Consider the following 25,465-nt stretch of genomic DNA (forward strand, 5'->3'; position numbering starts at 1 on the left):
CTCTTTAGAAGTACTGTATAATGGGGAGAGATAAAAGCTCCTCCCTACGTGTTCTCTTTCTAAGTACTGTATAATGGGGAGAGATAAAAGCTCCTCTCTACGTGTTCTCTTTCTAAGTACTGTATAATGGGGAGAGATAAAAGCTCCTCCCTACGTGTTCTCTTTCTAAGTACTGTATAATGGGGAGAGATAAAAGCTCCTCGCTACGTGTTCTCTTTCTAAGTACTGTATAATGGGGAGAGATAAAAGCTCCTCGCTACGTGTTCTCTTTCTAAGTACTGTATAATGGGGAGAGATAAAAGCTCCTCCCTACGTGTTCTCTTTCTAAGTACTGTATAATGGGGAGACATAAAAGCTCCTCGCTACGTGTTCTCTTTCTAAGTACCGTATAATGGGGAGAGATAAAAGCTCCTCGCTACGTGTTCTCTTTCTAAGTACCGTATAATGGGGAGAGATAAAAGCTCCTCGCTACGTGTTCTCTTTCTAAGTACTGTATAATGGGGAGAGATAAAAGCTCCTCCCTACGTGTTCTCTTTCTAAGTACCGTATAATGGGGAGACATAAAAGCTCCTCGCTACGTGTTCTCTTTCTAAGTACCGTATAATGGGGAGAGATAAAAGCTCCTCCCTACGTGTTCTCTTTCTAAGTACCGTATAATGGGGAGAGATAAAAGCTCCTCCCTACGTGTTCTCTTTCTAAGTACTGTATAATGGGGAGAGATAAAAGCTCCTCCCTACGTGTTCTCTTTCTAAGTACCGTATAATGGGGAGAGATAAAAGCTCCTCCCTACGTGTTCTCTTTCTAAGTACTGTATAATGGGGAGAGATAAAAGCTCCTCGCTACGTGTTCTCTTTCTAAGTACCGTATAATGGGGAGAGATAAAAGCTCCTCCCTACGTGTTCTCTTTCTAAGTACCGTATAATGGGGAGAGATAAAAGCTCCTCCCTACGTGTTCTCTTTCTAAGTACTGTATAATGGGGAGAGATAAAAGCTCCTCCCTACGTGTTCTCTTTCTAAGTACCGTATAATGGGGAGAGATAAAAGCTCCTCGCTACGTGTTCTCTTTCTAAGTACCGTATAATGGGGAGAGATAAAAGCTCCTCCCTACGTGTTCTCTTTCTAAGTACCGTATAATGGGGAGAGATAAAAGCTCCTCCCTACGTGTTCTCTTTCTAAGTACTGTATAATGGGGAGAGATAAAAGCTCCTCCCTACGTGTTCTCTTTCTAAGTACCGTATAATGGGGAGAGATAAAAGCTCCTCCCTACGTGTTCTCTTTCTAAGTACTGTATAATGGGGAGAGATAAAAGCTCCTCCCTACGTGTTCTCTTTCTAAGTACTGTATAATGGGGAGAGATAAAAGCTCCTCCCTACGTGTTCTCTTTCTAAGTACTGTATAATGGGGAGAGATAAAAGCTCCTCCCTACGTGTTCTCTTTCTAAGTACTGTATAATGGGGAGAGATAAAAGCTCCTCCCTACGTGTTCTCTTTCTAAGTACCGTATAATGGGGAGAGATAAAAGCTCCTCCCTACGTGTTCTCTTTCTAAGTACCGTATAATGGGGAGAGATAAAAGCTCCTCCCTACGTGTTCTCTTTCTAAGTACTGTATAATGGGGAGAGATAAAAGCTCCTCCCTACGTGTTCTCTTTCTAAGTACTGTATAATGGGGAGAGATAAAAGCTCCTCCCTACGTGTTCTCTTTCTAAGTACTGTATAATGGGGAGAGATAAAAGCTCCTCGCTACGTGTTCTCTTTCTAAGTACTGTATAATGGGGAGAGATAAAAGCTCCTCCCTACGTGTTCTCTTTCTAAGTACTGTATAATGGAGAGAGATAAAAGCTCCTCCCTACGTGTTCTCTTTCTAAGTACTGTATAATGGGGAGAGATAAAAGCTCCTCCCTACGTGTTCTCTTTCTAAGTACTGTATAATGGGGAGAGATAAAAGCTCCTCCCTACGTGTTCTCTTTCTAAGTACTGTATAATGGAGAGAGATAAAAGCTCCTCCCTACGTGTTCTCTTTCTAAGTACTGTATAATGGGGAGAGATAAAAGCTCCTCCCTACGTGTTCTCTTTCTAAGTACTGTATAATGGGGAGAGATAAAAGCTCCTCCCTACGTGTTCTCTTTCTAAGTACTGTATAATGGAGAGAGATAAAAGCTCCTCCCTACGTGTTCTCTTTCTAAGTACTGTATAATGGGGAGAGATAAAAGCTCCTCGCTACGTGTTCTCTTTCTAAGTACTGTATAATGGGGAGAGATAAAAGCTCCTCCCTACGTGTTCTCTTTCTAAGTACCGTATAATGGGGAGAGATAAAAGCTCCTCCCTACGTGTTCTCTTTCTAAGTACTGTATAATGGGGAGAGATAAAAGCTCCTCCCTACGTGTTCTCTTTCTAAGTACTGTATAATGGGGAGAGATAAAAGCTCCTCGCTACGTGTTCTCTTTCTAAGTACTGTATAATGGGGAGAGATAAAAGCTACAATACTGTACTGTATATGAAATCAGACAGAGAACTGCAGTGTAAACGGTACAGTAGCAGTGATCCCTTCTCATAAACACAGATTCTCTGACGCCGACCATCTACATTACTGAGTTGCTCGAACAGTTTTTTGCGTCAGAATACACTCATTTATATTTACTGGTATGTCTACGGGTCCTCATTGCCGCTGTGTATTGTAGATAGCGGAATGAGTCGCTCCTGCAGATTTACCCTGATTTATGGAAAACCTGTGTGCACACTTCTATTGAATGTGAAGGTATATTACAATAGATACAAAATAAATAAAATAAAAAATTTAATAAAGTGAGTGTCAGAAAAAAAAAAAAATACACTCGCAGTTTGGGAATCAATCCCGGGACTCTCAGCTTGGGAGGCGGAAGACTTCACCGCTTGCCCATGCTACTTCATGGAAGACACACAAGCTCATGTGTATCAGTACTGTAAGCAGCGATTCCTTCCCACTGGTGTTTATGCCGTTAAGTGACTTGGACGCTCATATTGCACAACACATACAGTATACTGCACATAGTCAATGTACTACATTATTGCTTTCAGACATTAGTTGGGTCTGCATACACTATATTCATTTTTAATCGATTGCTTTGTCTACGGGACTTGGACGCTCACACGCAGTAACACGGCAATTGACAAGTGTTTTAATACGTTCGTTTGCGTCTGTATAAACTATATAATTTCTTTTTTTCTTATTGACCCTCTCCGGCAGACCATTGGTCTGTGTGTATATTAACATAACAGTCGTCACTGACCACTTGCCAGAGCTTGTACGGCAGATCATTCCGCCGGTATTCGCTCTAAAGTACTGGATTAGTGAAGCCTAATTCTTTAGTGGTGGAGCTATGTATTGCATGCTGAGTATGTAGTCATGCCTCAACGCGCCTATCCGTGATTAAAGACTGCAACCGAAGCTAACGCCTAGGCGCGACTAAACTTCCGTTTAGGTGGAAAAACTAGGCTATATACATCACTATCAGGTAATTACTATAATACAGCCACCTATTGTGTCTCTATAAGAGCCCTGTACAGCAGTCACTCTCACCTGGTGATATCTCTATACACTCAGTGATCCTGGCTCACACTACCTAGGCTATATACATCACTATCAGGTAATTACTATAATACAGCCACCTATTGTGTCTCTATAAGAGTCCTGTACAGCAGTCACTCTCACCTGGTGATATCTCTATACACTCAGTGACCCTGGCTCACACTACCTAGGCTATATACATCACTATCAGGTAATTACTATAATACAGCCACCTATTGTGTCTCTATAAGAGCCCTGTACAGCAGTCACTCTCACTTGGTGATATCTCTCCATACACTCAGTGATCCTGTCTCACACTACCTAGGCTATATACATCACTATCAGGTAATTACTATAATACAGCCACCTATTGTGTCTCTAAAAGAGTCCTGTACAGCAGTCACTCTCACCTGGTGATATCTCTATACACTCAGTGATCCTGGCTCACACTACCTAGACTATATACATCACTATCAGGTAATTACTATAATACAGCCACCTATTGTGTCTCTATAAGAGCCCTGTACAGCAGTCACTCTCACCTGGTGATATCTCTATATACACTCAGTGATCCTGGCTCACACTACCTAGACTATATACATCACTATCAGGTAATTACTATAATACAGCCACCTATTGTCTCTCTATAAGAGCCCGGTACAGCAGTCACTCTCACCTGGTGATATCTCTCTATACACTCAGTGATCCTGGCTCACACTACCTAGACTATATACATCACTATCAGGTAATTACTATAATACAGCCACCTATTGTGTCTCTATAAGAGCCCTGTACAGCAGTCACTCTCACCTGGTGATATCTCTCTATACACTCAGTGACCCTGGCTCACACTACCTAGACTATATACATCACTATCAGGTAATTACTATAATACAGCCACCTATTGTGTCTCTATAAGAGTCCTGTACAGCAGTCACTCTCACCTGGTGATATCTCTATACACTCAGTGATCCTGGCTCACACTACCTAGGCTATATACATCACTATCAGGTAATTACTATAATACAGCCACCTATTGTGTCTCTATAAGAGTCCTGGACAGCAGTCACTCTCACCTGGTGATATCTCTATACACTCAGTGACCCTGGCTCACACTTCCTAGAATATATACATCACTATCAGGTAATTTCTATAATAGAGCCACCTATTGTGTCTCTATAAGAGTCCTGTACAGCAGTCACTCTCACCTGGTGATATCTCTATACACTCAGTGATCCTGGCTCACACTACCTAGGCTATATACATCACTATCAGGTAATTACTATAATACAGCCACCTATTGTGTCTCTATAAGAGCCCTGTACAGCAGTCACTCTCACCTGGTGATATCTCTATATACACTCAGTGATCCTGGCTCACACTACCTAGAATATATACATCACTATCAGGTAATTACTATAGTACAGCCGCCTATTGTGTCTCTATAAGAGTCCTGTACAGCAGTCACTGTCACCTGGTGATATCTCTATATACACTCAGTGATCCTGGCTCACACTACCTAGACTATATACATCACTATCAGGTAATTACTATAATACAGCCACCTATTGTCTCTCTATAAGAGCCCGGTACAGCAGTCACTCTCACCTGGTGATATCTCTCTATACACTCAGTGATCCTGGCTCACACTACCTAGACTATATACATCACTATCAGGTAATTACTATAATACAGCCACCTATTGTGTATCTATAAGAGCCCTGTACAGCAGTCACTCTCACCTGGTGATATCTCTATACACTCAGTGATCCTGGCTCACACTACCTAGACTATATACATCACTATCAGGTAATTACTATAATACAGCCACCTATTGTGTCTCTATAAGAGTCCTGTACAGCAGTCACTCTCACCTGGTGATATCTCTATACACTCAGTGACCCTGGCTCACACTACCTAGACTATATACATCACTATCAGGTAATTACTATAATACAGCCACCTATTGTGTCTCTATAAGAGCCCTGTACAGCAGTCACTCTCACCTGGTGATATCTCTATACACTCAGTGATCCTGGCTCACACTACCTAGGCTATATACATCACTATCAGGTAATTACTATAATACAGCCACCTATTGTGTCTCTATAAGAGTCCTGTACAGCAGTCACTCTCACCTGGTGATATCTCTATACACTCAGTGATCCTGGCTCACACTACCTAGGCTATATACATCACTATCAGGTAATTACTATAATACAGCCACATATTGTGTCTCTATAAGAGTCCTGTACAGCAGTCACTCTCCCCTGGTGATATCTCTATACACTCAGTGATCCTGGCTCACACTACCTAGACTATATACATCACTATCAGGTAATTACTATAATACAGCCACCTATTGTGTCTCTATAAGAGCCCTGTACAGCAGTCACTCTCACCTGGTGATATCTCTATACACTCAGTGATCCTGGCTCACACTACCTAGGCTATATACATCACTATCAGGTAATTACTATAATACAGCCACCTATTGTGTCTCTATAAGAGTCCTGTACAGCAGTCACTCTCACCTGGTGATATCTCTATACACTCAGTGATCCTGGCTCACACTACCTAGGCTATATACATCACTATCAGGTAATTACTATAATACAGCCACCTATTGTGTCTCTATAAGAGCCCTGTACAGCAGTCACTCTCACCTGGTGATATCTCTATACACTCAGTGATCCTGGCTCACACTACCTAGGCTATATACATCACTATCAGGTAAGTACTATAATACAGCCACCTATTGTGTCTCTATAAGAGTCCTGTACAGCAGTCACTCTCACCTGGTGATATCTCTATACACTCAGTGACCCTGGCTCACACTACCTAGGCTATATACATCACTATCAGGTAATTACTATAATACAGCCACCTATTGTGTCTCTATAAGAGTCCTGTACAGCAGTCACTATCACCTGGTGATATCTCTATACACTCAGTGACCCTGGCTCACACTACCTAGGCTATATACATCACTATCAGGTAATTACTATAAATACAGCCGCCTATTGTGTCTCTATAAGAGTCCTGGACAGCAGTCACTCTCACCTGGTGATATCTCTATACACTCAGTGATCCTGGCTCACACTACCTAGGCTATATACATCACTATCAGGTAATTTCTATAATAGAGCCACCTATTGTGTCTCTATAAGAGTCCTGTACAGCAGTCACTCTCACCTGGTGATATCTCTATACACTCAGTGACCCTGGCTCACACTACCTAGACTATATACATCACTATCAGGTAATTACTATAATACAGCCACCTATTGTGTCTCTATAAGACCCCTGTACAGCAGTCACTCTCACCTGGTGATATCTCTATACACTCAGTGATCCTGGCTCACACTACCTAGACTATATACATAACTATCAGGTAATTACTATAAATACAGCCGCCTATTGTGTCTCTATAAGAGTCCTGGACAGCAGTCACTCTCACCTGGTGATATCTCTATACACTCAGTGACCCTGGCTCACACTACCTAGACTATATACATCACTATCAGGTAATTACTATAATACAGCCACCTATTGTGTCTCTATAAGACCCCTGTACAGCAGTCACTCTCACCTGGTGATATCTCTATACACTCAGTGACCCTGGCTCACACTACCTAGGCTATATACATAACTATCAGGTAATTACTATAATACAGCCACCTATTGTCTCTCTATAAGAGTCCTGTACAGCAGTCACTCTCACCTGGTGATATCTCTATACACTCAGTGATCCTGGCTCACACTACCTAGGCTATATACATCACTATCAGGTAATTACTATAATACAGCCACATATTGTGTCTCTATAAGAGTCCTGTACAGCAGTCACTCTCACCTGGTGATATCTCTATACACTCAGTGATCCTGGCTCACACTACCTAGGCTATATACATCACTATCAGGTAATTACTATAATACAGCCACCTATTGTGTCTCTATAAGAGCCCTGTACAGCAGTCACTCTCACCTGGTGATATCTCTCTATACACTCAGTGATCCTGGCTCACACTACCTAGACTATATACATCACTATCAGGTAATTACTATAATACAGCCACCTATTGTGTCTCTATAAGAGTCCTGTACAGCAGTCACTCTCACCTGGTGATATCTCTATACACTCAGTGACCCTGGCTCACACTACCTAGGCTATATACATCACTATCAGGTAATTACTATAATACAGCCACCTATTGTGTCTCTATAAGAGTCCTGTACAGCAGTCACTCTCACCTGGTGATATCTCTATACACTCAGTGACCCTGGCTCACACTACCTAGGCTATATACATCACTATCAGGTAATTACTATAATACAGCCACCTATTGTGTCTCTATAAGAGTCCTGTACAGCAGTCACTCTCCCCTGGTGATATCTCTATACACTCAGTGATCCTGGCTCACACTACCTAGACTATATACATCACTATCAGGTAATTACTATAATACAGCCGCCTATTGTGTCTCTATAAGAGTCCTGTACAGCAGTCACTCTCACCTGGTGATATCTCTATACACTCAGTGATCCTGGCTCACACTACCTAGGCTATATACATCACTATCAGGTAATTACTATAATACAGCCACCTATTGTGTCTCTATAAGAGCCCTGTACAGCAGTCACTCTCACCTGGTGATATCTCTATACACTCAGTGATCCTGGCTCACACTACCTAGGCTATATACATCACTATCAGGTAATTACTATAATACAGCCACCTATTGTGTCTCTATAAGAGTCCTGTACAGCAGTCACTCTCACCTGGTGATATATCTCTATACACTCAGTGATCCTGGCTCACACTACCTAGAGACTATATACATCACTATCAGATAATTACTATAATACAGCCACCTATTGTGTCTCTATAAGAGCCCTGTACAGCAGTCACTGTCACCTGGTGATATCTCTATACACTCAGTGATCCTGGCTCACACTACCTAGGCTATATACATCACTATCAGGTAATTACTATAATACAGCCACCTATTGTGTCTCTATAAGAGTCCTGTACAGCAGTCACTCTCACCTGGTGATATATCTCTATACACTCAGTGATCCTGGCTCACACTACCTAGAGACTATATACATCACTATCAGATAATTACTATAATACAGCCACCTATTGTGTCTCTATAAGAGCCCTGTACAGCAGTCACTGTCACCTGGTGATATCTCTATACACTCAGTGATCCTGGCTCACACTACCTAGGCTATATACATCACTATCAGGTAATTACTATAATACAGCCACCTATTGTGTCTCTATAAGAGCCCTGTACAGCAGTCACTCTCACCTGGTGATATCTCTATACACTCAGTGACCCTGGCTCACACTACCTAGACTATATACATCACTATCAGGTAATTACTATAATACAGCCACCTATTGTGTCTCTATAAGAGTCCTGTACAGCAGTCACTCTCACCTGGTGATATCTCTATACACTCAGTGATCCTGGCTCACACTACCTAGGCTATATACATCACTATCAGGTCATTACTATAATACAGCCACCTATTGTGTCTCTATAAGAGCCCTGTACAGCAGTCACTCTCACCTGGTGATATCTCTATACACTCAGTGATCCTGGCTCACACTACCTAGACTATATACATCACTATCAGGTAATTACTATAATACAGCCACCTATTGTGTCTCTATAAGAGCCCTGTACAGCAGTCACTCTCACCTGGTGATATCTGTATACACTCAGTGATCCTGGCTCACACTACCTAGGCTATATACATCACTATCAGGTAATTACTATAATACAGCCGCCTATTGTGTCTCTATAAGAGCCCTGTACAGCAGTCACTCTCACCTGGTGATATCTCTATACACTCAGTGATCCCGGATCACACTACCTAGGCTATATACATCACTAACAGGTCATTACTATAATACAGCCACCTATTGTGTCTCTAAAAGAGTCCTGTACAGCAGCCACTCTCACCTGGTGATATCTCTATACACTCAGTGATCCTGGCTCACACTACCTAGACTATATACATCACTATCAGGTAATTACTATAATACAGCCACCTATTGTGTCTCTATAAGAGCCCTGTACAGCAGTCACTCTCACCTGGTGATATCTCTATACACTCAGTGATCCTGGCTCACACTACCTAGACTATATACATCACTATCAGGTAAATTACTATAGTACAGCCGCCTATTGTGTCTCTATAAGAGCCCTGTACAGCAGTCACTCTCACCTGGTGATATCTCTATACACTCAGTGACCCTGGCTCACACTACCTAGACTATATACATCACTATCAGGTAATTACTATAATACAGCCACCTATTGTCTCTCTATAAGAGCCCGGTACAGCAGTCACTCTCACCTGGTGATATCTCTCTATACACTCAGTGATCCTGGCTCACACTACCTAGACTATATACATCACTATCAGGTAATTACTATAATACAGCCACCTATTGTGTCTCTATAAGAGCCCTGTACAGCAGTCACTCTCACCTGGTGATATCTCTCTATACACTCAGTGACCCTGGCTCACACTACCTAGACTATATACATCACTATCAGGTAATTACTATAATACAGCCACCTATTGTGTCTCTATAAGAGTCCTGTACAGCAGTCACTCTCACCTGGTGATATCTCTATACACTCAGTGATCCTGGCTCACACTACCTAGGCTATATACATCACTATCAGGTAATTACTATAATACAGCCACCTATTGTGTCTCTATAAGAGTCCTGGACAGCAGTCACTCTCACCTGGTGATATCTCTATACACTCAGTGACCCTGGCTCACACTTCCTAGAATATATACATCACTATCAGGTAATTTCTATAATAGAGCCACCTATTGTGTCTCTATAAGAGTCCTGTACAGCAGTCACTCTCACCTGGTGATATCTCTATACACTCAGTGATCCTGGCTCACACTACCTAGGCTATATACATCACTATCAGGTAATTACTATAATACAGCCACCTATTGTGTCTCTATAAGAGCCCTGTACAGCAGTCACTCTCACCTGGTGATATCTCTATATACACTCAGTGATCCTGGCTCACACTACCTAGAATATATACATCACTATCAGGTAATTACTATAGTACAGCCGCCTATTGTGTCTCTATAAGAGTCCTGTACAGCAGTCACTGTCACCTGGTGATATCTCTATATACACTCAGTGATCCTGGCTCACACTACCTAGACTATATACATCACTATCAGGTAATTACTATAATACAGCCACCTATTGTCTCTCTATAAGAGCCCGGTACAGCAGTCACTCTCACCTGGTGATATCTCTCTATACACTCAGTGATCCTGGCTCACACTACCTAGACTATATACATCACTATCAGGTAATTACTATAATACAGCCACCTATTGTGTATCTATAAGAGCCCTGTACAGCAGTCACTCTCACCTGGTGATATCTCTATACACTCAGTGATCCTGGCTCACACTACCTAGACTATATACATCACTATCAGGTAATTACTATAATACAGCCACCTATTGTGTCTCTATAAGAGTCCTGTACAGCAGTCACTCTCACCTGGTGATATCTCTATACACTCAGTGACCCTGGCTCACACTACCTAGACTATATACATCACTATCAGGTAATTACTATAATACAGCCACCTATTGTGTCTCTATAAGAGCCCTGTACAGCAGTCACTCTCACCTGGTGATATCTCTATACACTCAGTGATCCTGGCTCACACTACCTAGGCTATATACATCACTATCAGGTAATTACTATAATACAGCCACCTATTGTGTCTCTATAAGAGTCCTGTACAGCAGTCACTCTCACCTGGTGATATCTCTATACACTCAGTGATCCTGGCTCACACTACCTAGGCTATATACATCACTATCAGGTAATTACTATAATACAGCCACCTATTGTGTCTCTATAAGAGCCCTGTACAGCAGTCACTCTCACCTGGTGATATCTCTATACACTCAGTGATCCTGGCTCACACTACCTAGGCTATATACATCACTATCAGGTAAGTACTATAATACAGCCACCTATTGTGTCTCTATAAGAGTCCTGTACAGCAGTCACTCTCACCTGGTGATATCTCTATACACTCAGTGACCCTGGCTCACACTACCTAGGCTATATACATCACTATCAGGTAATTACTATAATACAGCCACCTATTGTGTCTCTATAAGAGTCCTGTACAGCAGTCACTATCACCTGGTGATATCTCTCTATACACTCAGTGATCCAGGCTCACACTACCTAGGCTATATACATCACTATCAGGTAATTACTATAATACAGCCACCTATTGTGTCTCTATAAGAGCCCTGTACAGCAGTCACTCTCACCTGGTGATATCTCTATACACTCAGTGATCCTGGCTCACACTACCTAGGCTATATACATCACTATCAGGTAATTACTATAATACAGCCGCCTATTGTGTCTCTATAAGAGTCCTGTACAGCAGTCACTCTCACCTGGTGATATCTCTATACACTCAGTGATCCTGGCTCACACTACCTAGACTATATACATCACTATCAGGTAATTACTATAAATACAGCCGCCTATTGTGTCTCTATAAGAGTCCTGGACAGCAGTCACTCTCACCTGGTGATATCTCTATACACTCAGTGATCCTGGCTCACACTACCTAGGCTATATACATCACTATCAGGTAATTTCTATAATAGAGCCACCTATTGTGTCTCTATAAGAGTCCTGTACAGCAGTCACTCTCACCTGGTGATATCTCTATACACTCAGTGACCCTGGCTCACACTACCTAGACTATATACATCACTATCAGGTAATTACTATAATACAGCCACCTATTGTGTCTCTATAAGACCCCTGTACAGCAGTCACTCTCACCTGGTGATATCTCTATACACTCAGTGACCCTGGCTCACACTACCTAGGCTATATACATAACTATCAGGTAATTACTATAAATACAGCCGCCTATTGTGTCTCTATAAGAGTCCTGGACAGCAGTCACTCTCACCTGGTGATATCTCTATACACTCAGTGATCCTGGCTCACACTACCTAGACTATATACATCACTATCAGGTAATTACTATAAATACAGCCGCCTATTGTGTCTCTATAAGAGTCCTGGACAGCAGTCACTCTCACCTGGTGATATCTCTATACACTCAGTGATCCTGGCTCACACTACCTAGGCTATATACATCACTATCAGGTAATTTCTATAATAGAGCCACCTATTGTGTCTCTATAAGAGTCCTGTACAGCAGTCACTCTCACCTGGTGATATCTCTATACACTCAGTGACCCTGGCTCACACTACCTAGACTATATACATCACTATCAGGTAATTACTATAATACAGCCACCTATTGTGTCTCTATAAGACCCCTGTACAGCAGTCACTCTCACCTGGTGATATCTCTATACACTCAGTGACCCTGGCTCACACTACCTAGGCTATATACATAACTATCAGGTAATTACTATAATACAGCCACCTATTGTCTCTCTATAAGAGTCCTGTACAGCAGTCACTCTCACCTGGTGATATCTCTATACACTCAGTGATCCTGGCTCACACTACCTAGGCTATATACATCACTATCAGGTAATTACTATAATACAGCCACATATTGTGTCTCTATAAGAGTCCTGTACAGCAGTCACTCTCACCTGGTGATATCTCTATACACTCAGTGATCCTGGCTCACACTACCTAGGCTATATACATCACTATCAGGTAATTACTATAATACAGCCACCTATTGTGTCTCTATAAGAGCCCTGTACAGCAGTCACTCTCACCTGGTGATATCTCTCTATACACTCAGTGATCCTGGCTCACACTACCTAGACTATATACATCACTATCAGGTAATTACTATAATACAGCCACCTATTGTGTCTCTATAAGAGTCCTGTACAGCAGTCACTCTCACCTGGTGATATCTCTATACACTCAGTGACCCTGGCTCACACTACCTAGGCTATATACATCACTATCAGGTAATTACTATAATACAGCCACCTATTGTGTCTCTATAAGAGTCCTGTACAGCAGTCACTCTCACCTGGTGATATCTCTATACACTCAGTGACCCTGGCTCACACTACCTAGGCTATATACATCACTATCAGGTAATTACTATAATACAGCCACCTATTGTGTCTCTATAAGAGTCCTGTACAGCAGTCACTCTCACCTGGTGATATCTCTATACACTCAGTGACCCTGGCTCACACTACCTAGGCTATATACATAACTATCAGGTAATTACTATAATACAGCCACCTATTGTCTCTCTATAAGAGTCCTGTACAGCAGTCACTCTCACCTGGTGATATCTCTATACACTCAGTGACCCTGGCTCACACTACCTAGGCTATATACATCACTATCAGGTAATTACTATAATAGAGCCACCTATTGTGTCTCTATAAGACCCCTGTACAGCAGTCACTCTCACCTGGTGATATCTCTATACACTCAGTGATCCTGGCTCACACTACCTAGACTATATACATCACTATCAGGTAATTACTATAATACAGCCACCTATTGTGTCTCTATAAGAGTCCTGTACAGCAGTCACTCTCCCCTGGTGATATCTCTATACACTCAGTGATCCTGGCTCACACTACCTAGACTATATACATCACTATCAGGTAATTACTATAATACAGCCGCCTATTGTGTCTCTATAAGAGTCCTGTACAGCAGTCACTCTCACCTGGTGATATCTCTATACACTCAGTGATCCTGGCTCACACTACCTAGGCTATATACATCACTATCAGGTAATTACTATAATACAGCCACCTATTGTGTCTCTATAAGAGCCCTGTACAGCAGTCACTCTCACCTGGTGATATCTCTATACACTCAGTGATCCTGGCTCACACTACCTAGGCTATATACATCACTATCAGGTAATTACTATAATACAGCCACCTATTGTGTCTCTATAAGAGTCCTGTACAGCAGTCACTCTCACCTGGTGATATATCTCTATACACTCAGTGATCCTGGCTCACACTACCTAGAGACTATATACATCACTATCAGATAATTACTATAATACAGCCACCTATTGTGTCTCTATAAGAGCCCTGTACAGCAGTCACTGTCACCTGGTGATATCTCTATACACTCAGTGATCCTGGCTCACACTACCTAGGCTATATACATCACTATCAGGTCATTACTATAATACAGCCACCTATTGTGTCTCTATAAGAGCCCTGTACAGCAGTCACTCTCACCTGGTGATATCTCTATACACTCAGTGATCCTGGCTCACACTACCTAGACTATATACATCACTATCAGGTAATTACTATAATACAGCCACCTATTGTGTCTCTATAAGAGCCCTGTACAGCACTCACTCTCACCTGGTGATATCTGTATACACTCAGTGATCCTGGCTCACACTACCTAGGCTATATACATCACTATCAGGTAATTACTATAATACAGCCGCCTATTGTGTCTCTATAAGAGCCCTGTACAGCAGTCACTCTCACCTGGTGATATCTCTATACACTCAGTGATCCCGGATCACACTACCTAGGCTATATACATCACTATCAGGTCATTACTATAATACAGCCACCTATTGTGTCTCTAAAAGAGTCCTGTACAGCAGCCACTCTCACCTGGTGATATCTCTATACACTCAGTGATCCTGGCTCACACTACCTAGACTATATACATCACTATCAGGTAATTACTATAATACAGCCACCTATTGTGTCTCTATAAGAGCCCTGTACAGCAGTCACTCTCACCTGGTGATATCTCTATACACTCAGTGATCCTGGCTCACACTACCTAGACTATATACATCACTATCAGGTAAATTACTATAGTACAGCCGCCTATTGTGTCTCTATAAGAGCCCTGTACAGCAGTCACTCTCACCTGGTGATATCTCTATACACTCAGTGATCCTGGCTCACACTACCTAGACTATATACATCACTATCAGGTAATTACTATAATACAGCCACCTATTGTGTCTCTATAAGAGTCCTGTACAGCAGTCACAATCACCTGGTGATATCTCTATACACTCAGTGACCCTGGCTCACACTACCTAGACTATATACATCACTATCAGGTAATTACTATAATACAGCCACCTATTGTGTCTCTATAAGACCCCTGTACAGCAGTCACTCTCACCTGGTGATATCTCTATACACTCAGTGACCCTGGCTCACACTACCTAGGCTATATACATAACTATCAGGTAATTACTATAATACAGCCACCTATTGTCTCTCTATAAGAGTCCTGTACAGCAGTCACTCTCACCTGGTGATATCTCTATACACTCAGTGACCCTGGCTCACACTACCTAGCCTATATACATCACTATCAGGTAATTACTATAATACAGCCACCTATTGTGTCTCTATAAGAGTCCTGTACAGCAGTCACTCTCCCCTGGTGATATCTCTATACACTCAGTGATCCTGGCTCACACTACCTAGACTATATACATCACTATCAGGTAATTACTATAATACAGCCGCCTATTGCGTCTCTATAAGAGTCCTGTACAGCAGTCACTCTCACCTGGTGATATCTCTATACACTCAGTGATCCTGGCTCACACTACCTAGGCTATATACATCACTATCAGGTAATTACTATAATACAGCCACCTATTGTGTCTCTATAAGAGTCCTGTACAGCAGTCACTCTCACCTGGTGATATATCTCTATACACTCAGTGACCCTGGCTCACACTACCTAGACTATATACATCACTATCAGGTAATTACTATAATACAGCCACCTATTGTGTCTCTATAAGAGCCCTGTACAGCAGTCACTCTCACCTGGTGATATCTCTATATACACTCAGTGATCCTGGCTCACACTACCTAGAGACTATATACATCACTATCAGATAATTACTATAATACAGCCACCTATTGTGTCTCTATAAGAGCCCTGTACAGCAGTCACTGTCACCTGGTGATATCTCTATACACTCAGTGATCCTGGCTCACACTACCTAGGCTATATACATCACTATCAGGTAATTACTATAATACAGCCACCTATTGTGTCTCTATAAGAGTCCTGGACAGCAGTCACTCTCACCTGGTGATATCTCTATACACTCAGTGACCCTGGCTCACACTTCCTAGAATATATACATCACTATCAGGTAATTTCTATAATAGAGCCACCTATTGTGTCTCTATAAGAGTCCTGTACAGCAGTCACTCTCACCTGGTGATATCTCTATACACTCAGTGATCCTGGCTCACACTACCTAGGCTATATACATCACTATCAGGTAATTACTATAATACAGCCACCTATTGTGTCTCTATAAGAGTCCTGTACAGCAGTCACTCTCACCTGGTGATATCTCTATACACTCAGTGACCCTGGCTCACACTACCTAGGCTATATACATCACTATCAGGTAATTACTATAATACAGCCACATATTGTGTCTCTATAAGAGCCCTGTACAGCAGTAACTCTCACCTGGTGATATCTCTATATACACTCAGTGATCCTGGCTCACACTACCTAGACTATATACATCACTATCAGGTAATTACTATAATACAGCCACCTATTGTCTCTCTATAAGAGCCCGGTACAGCAGTCACTCTCACCTGGTGATATCTCTCTATACACTCAGTGATCCTGGCTCACACTACCTAGACTATATACATCACTATCAGGTAATTACTATAATACAGCCACCTATTGTGTCTCTATAAGAGTCCTGTACAGCAGTCACTCTCACCTGGTGATATCTCTATACACTCAGTGATCCTGGCTCACACTACCTAGACTATATACATCACTATCAGGTAATTACTATAATACAGCCGCCTATTGTGTCTCTATAAGAGCCCTGTACAGCAGTCACTCTCACCTGGTGATATCTCTATACACTCAGTGACCCTGGCTCACACTACCTAGGCTATATACATCACTATCAGGTAATTACTATAATACAGCCACCTATTGTGTCTCTATAAGAGTCCTGTACAGCAGTCACTATCACCTGGTGATATCTCTCTATACACTCAGTGATCCTGGCTCACACTACCTAGGCTATATACATCACTATCAGGTAATTACTATAATACAGCCGCCTATTGTGTCTCTATAAGAGTCCTGTACAGCAGTCACTCTCACCTGGTGATATCTCTATACACTCAGTGATCCTGGCTCACACTACCTAGGCTATATACATCACTATCAGGTAATTACTATAATACAGCCACCTATTGTGTCTCTATAAGAGCCCTGTACAGCAGTCACTCTCACCTGGTGATATCTCTATACACTCAGTGACCCTGGCTCACACTACCTAGGCTATATACATCACTATCAGGTAATTACTATAATACAGCCACCTATTGTGTCTCTATAAGAGTCCTGGACAGCAGTCACTCTCACCTGGTGATATCTCTATACACTCAGTGATCCTGGCTCACACTACCTAGGCTATATACATCACTATCAGGTAATTTCTATAATAGAGCCACCTATTGTGTCTCTATAAGACCCCTGTACAGCAGTCACTCTCACCTGGTGATATCTCTATACACTCAGTGATCCTGGCTCACACTACCTAGGCTATATACATCACTATCAGGTAATTACTATAATACAGCCACCTATTGTGTCTCTATAAGAGTCCTGTACAGCAGTCACTCTCACCTGGTGATATCTCTATACACTCAGTGATCCTGGCTCACACTACCTAGGCTATATACATCACTATCAGGTAATTACTATAATACAGCCACCTATTGTGTCTCTATAAGAGTCCTGTACAGCAGTCACTCTCACCTGGTGATATCTCTCTATATACTCAGTGACCCTGGCTCACACTATCTAGGCTATATACATCACTATCAGGTAATTACTATAATACAGCCACATATTGTGTTTTTATAAGAGTCCTGTACAGCAGTCACTCTCACCTGGTGATATCTCTCTATACACTCAGTGATCCTGGCTCACACTACCTAGGCTATATACATCACTATCAGGTAATTACTATAATACAGCCACCTATTGTGTCTCTATAAGAGCCCTGTACAGCAGTCACTCTCACCTGGTGATATCTCTATACACTCAGTGATCCTGGATCACACTACCTAGGCTATATACATCACTATCAGGTAATTATTATAATACAGCCACCTATTGTGTCTCTATAAGAGTCCTGTACAGCAGTCACTCTCACCTGGTGATATCTCTCTATACACTCAGTGATCCTGGCTCACACTACCTAGGCTATATACATCACTATCAGGTAATTACTATAATACAGCCACCTATTGTGTCTCTATAAGAGTCCTGTACAGCAGTCACTCTCACCTGGTGATATCTCTCTATACACTCAGTGATCCTGGCTCACACTACCTAGACTATATACATCACTATCAGGTAATTACTATAATACAGCCACCTATTGTGTCTCTATAAGAGCCCTGTACAGCAGTCACTCTCACCTGGTGATATCTCTATACACTCAGTGATCCTGGCTCACACTACCTAGGCTATATACATCACTATCAGGTAATTACTATAATACAGCCACCTATTGTGTCTCTATAAGAGTCATGTACAGCAGTCACTCTCACCTGGTGATATCTCTATACACTCAGTGACCCTGGCTCACACTACCTAGACTATATACATCACTATCAGGTAATTACTATAATACAGCCACCTATTGTGTCTCTATAAGAGCCCTGTACAGCAGTCACTCTCACCTGGTGATATCTCTATACACTCAGTGACCCTGGCTCACACTACCTAGGCTATATACATCACTATCAGGTAATTACTATAATACAGCCACCTATTGTGTCTCTATAAGAGTCCTGGACAGCAGTCACTCTCACCTGGTGATATCTCTATACACTCAGTGATCCTGGCTCACACTACCTAGGCTATATACATCACTATCAGGTAATTTCTATAATAGAGCCACCTATTGTGTCTCTATAAGACCCCTGTACAGCAGTCACTCTCACCTGGTGATATCTCTATACACTCAGTGATCCTGGCTCACACTACCTAGGCTATATACATCACTATCAGGTAATTACTATAATACAGCCACCTATTGTGTCTCTATAAGAGTCCTGTACAGCAGTCACTCTCACCTGGTGATATCTCTATACACTCAGTGATCCTGGCTCACACTACCTAGGCTATATACATCACTATCAGGTAATTACTATAATACAGCCACCTATTGTGTCTCTATAAGAGTCCTGTACAGCAGTCACTCTCACCTGGTGATATCTCTCTATATACTCAGTGACCCTGGCTCACACTATCTAGGCTATATACATCACTATCAGGTAATTACTATAATACAGCCACATATTGTGTTTTTATAAGAGTCCTGTACAGCAGTCACTCTCACCTGGTGATATCTCTCTATACACTCAGTGATCCTGGCTCACACTACCTAGGCTATATACATCACTATCAGGTAATTACTATAATACAGCCACCTATTGTGTCTCTATAAGAGCCCTGTACAGCAGTCACTCTCACCTGGTGATATCTCTATACACTCAGTGATCCTGGATCACACTACCTAGGCTATATACATCACTATCAGGTAATTATTATAATACAGCCACCTATTGTGTCTCTATAAGAGTCCTGTACAGCAGTCACTCTCACCTGGTGATATCTCTCTATACACTCAGTGATCCTGGCTCACACTACCTAGGCTATATACATCACTATCAGGTAATTACTATAATACAGCCACCTATTGTGTCTCTATAAGAGTCCTGTACAGCAGTCACTCTCACCTGGTGATATCTCTCTATACACTCAGTGATCCTGGCTCACACTACCTAGACTATATACATCACTATCAGGTAATTACTATAATACAGCCACCTATTGTGTCTCTATAAGAGCCCTGTACAGCAGTCACTCTCACCTGGTGATATCTCTATACACTCAGTGATCCTGGCTCACACTACCTAGGCTATATACATCACTATCAGGTAATTACTATAATACAGCCACCTATTGTGTCTCTATAAGAGTCATGTACAGCAGTCACTCTCACCTGGTGATATCTCTATACACTCAGTGACCCTGGCTCACACTACCTAGACTATATACATCACTATCAGGTAATTACTATAATACAGCCACCTATTGTGTCTCTGTAAGACCCCTGTACAGCAGTCACTCTCACCTGGTGATATCTCTATACACTCAGTGACCCTGGCTCACACTACCTAGGCTATATACATAACTATCAGGTAATTACTATAATACAGCCACCTATTGTCTCTCTATAAGAGTCCTGTACAGCAGTCACTCTCACCTGGTGATATCTCTATACACTCAGTGATCCTGGCTCACACTACCTAGACTATATACATCACTATCAGGTAATTACTATAATACAGCCGCCTATTGTGTCTCTATAAGAGCCCTGTACAGCAGTCACTCTCACCTGGTGATATCTCTATATACACTCAGTGATCCTGGCTCACACTACCTAGAGACTATATACATCACTATCAGATAAGTACTATAATACAGCCACCTATTGTGTCTCTATAAGAGCCCTGTACAGCAGTCACTGTCACCTGGTGATATCTCTATACACTCAGTGATCCTGGCTCACACTACCTAGGCTATATACATCACTATCAGGTAATTACTATAATACAGCCACCTATTGTGTCTCTATAAGAGCCCTGTACAGCAGTCACTCTCACCTGGTGATATCTCTATACACTCAGTGATCCTGGCTCACACTACCTAGGCTATATACATCACTATCAGGTAATTACTATAATACAGCCACCTATTGTGTCTCTATAAGAGTCCTGTACAGCAGTCACTGTCACCTGGTGATATCTCTCTATACACTCAGTGATCCTGGCTCACACTACCTAGGCTATATACATCACTATCAGGTAATTAGTATATGATGAGGTTGTTTCCATGTGAATATCGTATAATGACATATCTATGTGTCGGCACCACCCCAGCCCCCTCTCTGTGAGAGCCCCCGTAATGATTATATCTGTATTTACAGCAGCACTATCCCTGGGGCAGGAGATGTGACTGACTTCGGTGGTATCTCTGCATAAAGGGGCGTAGCCAAAACTTTGTGGGCCCCATAGCAACTTTTGAAGGGGCCCCTGTCCCAATGTTTTTAGAGAGACACCTCTCCACGGTATTTGTTAATTTTATTCCCCATGATAGGTCCCTAGTTCATTATGTAACATTTATTGCCCTTCTATTAATGTATTATATATACCTCATTAAAATGAGCAGGTACAGGGGCATAATAAGATATAATGTTGGTAAAGGCCTGTCACTACCAAGGCGTAATCCGGCCCTGCATGCAGCAATATGTGAAGGGGCTCAGATGCTGCCCCCGGAGAATTGCTGATGCATGCAGAACGTGGCGTGTGGGCCGCCCTCATATGGAGTTACCTACAGATCTGACTGAGGCTGAAGGCGGGAACAGCAGCAGGAATGAGATGTGGTGCTGTGCTGCCATCTAGTGGTGCAGGTGGGAATCACAGTGCTAGGCAGGAAACACGTGCTGTGTGTATGGCACAAGGCTGGTGTAACAGGCATGGCTCTGTCCTGTGAGGGGCCGGAATACTCCCCCATACAAATGCATCATGAGAGACCATATCTGACTGATCACATGACACTCGCATCCAATCCCATTTGCCAAAGATGTCTGCCAATGTGGTCAGCCCCGCAGACGGATGCTCTGTCGCTGGACACTCAGGCGACCACCCTTCGTATGGCCATAGGGGAGCATTCAGTGATCACATGCTGACGCGTTTTACATGTATTCATTAACGTCACTGGATTTTATTTCTGACTGAATGATTAATGTGGGAAAAGTCGCGTTGCCACGGGAAGCGGGCGACCTCACCGGTCTGTATAGCCCATCACCCTAAACGGCAGCTGGTGTGTAGCGGCGTCGCCCCAATAAGCTCTCACCTGACTTGATCAGCCGCTCCTGCTTGGGCACCACTCTCCGGCCTATGCGGGGGCTCCGCGCAGAAGGGGATGACGCTGGCGAGTTTGGCTCGGAGTTGGGGTCACAGACGTACCCTCTTTTCAGCAGGATCTCGCTGGCGCATACCTGGCACACGTTGTGCTTACACGGCAGAATGACGGGCTGTTTGTACATCTCCTTGCACACTGGGCACAAGAGCTCACGCTCCATATTCTTCATACTGGTCTGTGGAGAGACAGAGAGAAGATGTGAGAAGAAGCCCACAGACATTGTGTCCCTGTCTAATCTGCCCCCCCCCCCCCCCTCCCATACCCGGCTACTACTGGAACCTGACCTCATCAGCTGCAACCTGTCATCTCTCTACTGACCTCATCAGCTACCGCCTGTCATCTCTCTACTGTGCTCCTTCTAATGACACTGCACCTGACCTCATCAGCTGCAACCTGTCATCTCTCTACTGACCTCATCAGCTACAACCTGTCATCTCTCTACTGAGCTCATCAGCTACAGCCTGTCATCTCTCTACTGTGCTCCTTCTAATGACACTGTACCTGACCTCATCAGCTGCAACCTGTCATCTCTCTACTGAGCTCATCAGCTACAACCTGTCATCTCTACTGAGCTCATCAGCTACAGCCTGTCATCTCTCTACTGCGCTCATCAGCAACAACCTGTCATCTCTCTACTGAGCTCATCAGCTACAACCTGTCATCTCTCTACTGACCTCATCAGCTACAGCCTGTCATCTCTCTACTGCGCTCATCAGCAACAACCTGTCATCTCTCTACTGAGCTCATCAGCTACAACCTGTCATCTCTCTACTGACCTCATCAGCTACAACCTGTCATCTCTCTACTGAGCTCATCAGCTACAACCTGTCATCTCTCTACTGACCTCATCAGCTACAACCTGTCATCTCTCTACTGACCTCATCAGCTGCTACCTGTCATCTCTCTACTGTGCTCCTTCTAATGACACTGTACCTGACCTCATCAGCTGCAACCTGTCATCTTTCTACTGAGCTCATCAGCTACAACCTGTCATCTCTCTACTGAGCTCCTTCTAATGACACGGGACCTAGGTACGGCCGCAGACGGTCCTCATTGCTCTGGCTGAATGCGCCGCAGGTTGTATGTGTCACGGTCTGTGGAGCTGTCAGTACTGTCTCGCCAGGTGGACTCATGTCTACGCCGACGGTGTAACCCCCTGCCCCAACCCCCAGATATTCTCCTGGCAACCTCTATCCGGCGTCAGGAACTTTCCTTGGCATCATAGCAATCCCAGACCACCCAGTAACGCAGTCCCGGGGGAAACGTGGGGCTCACATTGTGTAGATCTCCAGTAAGTAGTCTTCCTCCAGATTCTGCGGAACCTCTTGTCTGGACTACAACCGAGACGTGTTCTTGGAGCTACAGTAACTCTAGATCAGGGGTACTTATCTCTGCCCCTCAAGTACTCCCAACAAGTCATGTTTTATGGATTTCTTCCAATCATGGAGGGGAGAGATTTTTTTTGCTGTTGTTGCTGGGCCTCTACTTATTCCACCAGTTTCCACAGAAAACATGAAAACACGGCAGAAATGGGATACATGGCACAGGCAGACATCCTGAAAACATGGCCTGTGTAGGTTACTGGAGAATCGGAGTTGACAGCTGCTGCTCTAGAATAAATGGTTTTAAAAGATGTAGGATCAACGTAGAAGGAAACGCTGCCATGCAGGAGGGTCTTTACACCCGGGAACGGCCAAGGCTTGTTCAATAAGATTACTGACACCGAACGCCAATTCCAGCTCCGCTACGGTATAAGGCACCTTACTGTCCGTGGCGGCTTGTCCTGAATACCTAGGCCTCGGATGTACTCAGGATCAGAGACAATGGATGGGGGCCACAGTACTGACACAGGCCAGGAACCATATGCGGGAGAGCTTCTCCTGATAAGACAGAGAGGGTGTGCAGCGGGGAACCCAAGGAGGCTCCATCTTCCAGGCTGGTTCTGCTGCCTGAGGACACAATATAATCAGATAGTCTGTGAGCCCATCCGGTACCCGGGCACTAGTGGCTGGATGGGCTCACTGTCACCCTATCTGGCGGGATGGGGTGACCACATTGTCTCGGGTTACCTTTTACTGTTGCTGCCATTACCAACATCTCCTACTGGCGGTGCTCCACCACCAGGCACTCGCTGACCGTGCACCAGGTGTAGGAGATTAGGGGCTACCACCACCACCACCCTCCCTCATCAGCACCTGAAGCCAATTACTTCTGGGTGGTTGGTATAGCTGCAATTGCGGACATAGGCAATAGAACATGTGCAGGGTCCATGGCCGGAGACAGGGGCCTAAGTGAGATGGGAGAGTCCTCGTTGTGCACTGACTCACCTAACGCACGTGGTCTAAGCGAGTGTCTAGTCTCCACCGGAATTATCTGATGGTGTCAGTTCCCCTCCCTACAGAGCTGCTACCACAAGGACCAGGAGCCAAAGCACAAGATGCCAATGTAGCTTAAGACAGGCTGAAAGCCAAAGGACGGGCAGCAAGGTCAGTGTGCACTCACCTCCCAAGTGACACTGTCCTGCTACAGAACCTCATTGTGGGGACTAAAGTCATTGTTTTTCTGTTTCTGACTGTCAAACTCAGGCAATGCCTGTCACTCAACGGGATTCTGTGGCTCTGGCTTTGACTCCCAAGGATCCTGCACCTGAGGCTTTGACTCCCAAGGACCCTGCACCTGAGGCTTTGACTCCCAATGATCCTGTACCTGAGGCTTTGACTCCCAAGGATCTTACACCTGAGGCTTTGACTCCCAAGGATCTTACACCTAAGGCTTTGACTCCCAAGGATCCTGCACCTGAGGCTTTGACTCCCAAGGAT

General features: G+C 43.4%; 1 protein-coding gene across 4 annotated transcripts in view; it reads right to left on the minus strand.

Annotated features, from left to right (window-relative positions):
* The window catches only part of TRIM46 (tripartite motif containing 46), a 57,972-nt gene that overhangs the window by 19,466 nt on the left and 13,041 nt on the right, over positions 1 to 25,465 (minus strand). For 3 of the 4 annotated variants that reach the window (XM_063946624.1, XM_063946623.1, XM_063946625.1), the window contains exon 2: positions 22,578 to 22,821. In XM_063946624.1, coding sequence (XP_063802694.1) covers positions 22,578 to 22,821 — 244 coding nt within the window. The remainder of the gene's footprint in view (positions 1 to 22,577; positions 22,822 to 25,465) is intronic. The other variant, XM_063946626.1, reaches the window with a different exon arrangement.

The sequence above is a fragment of the Pseudophryne corroboree genome, chromosome 12, assembly GCF_028390025.1.
Source record: "Pseudophryne corroboree isolate aPseCor3 chromosome 12, aPseCor3.hap2, whole genome shotgun sequence".
NCBI lineage: Eukaryota > Metazoa > Chordata > Amphibia > Anura > Myobatrachidae > Pseudophryne > Pseudophryne corroboree.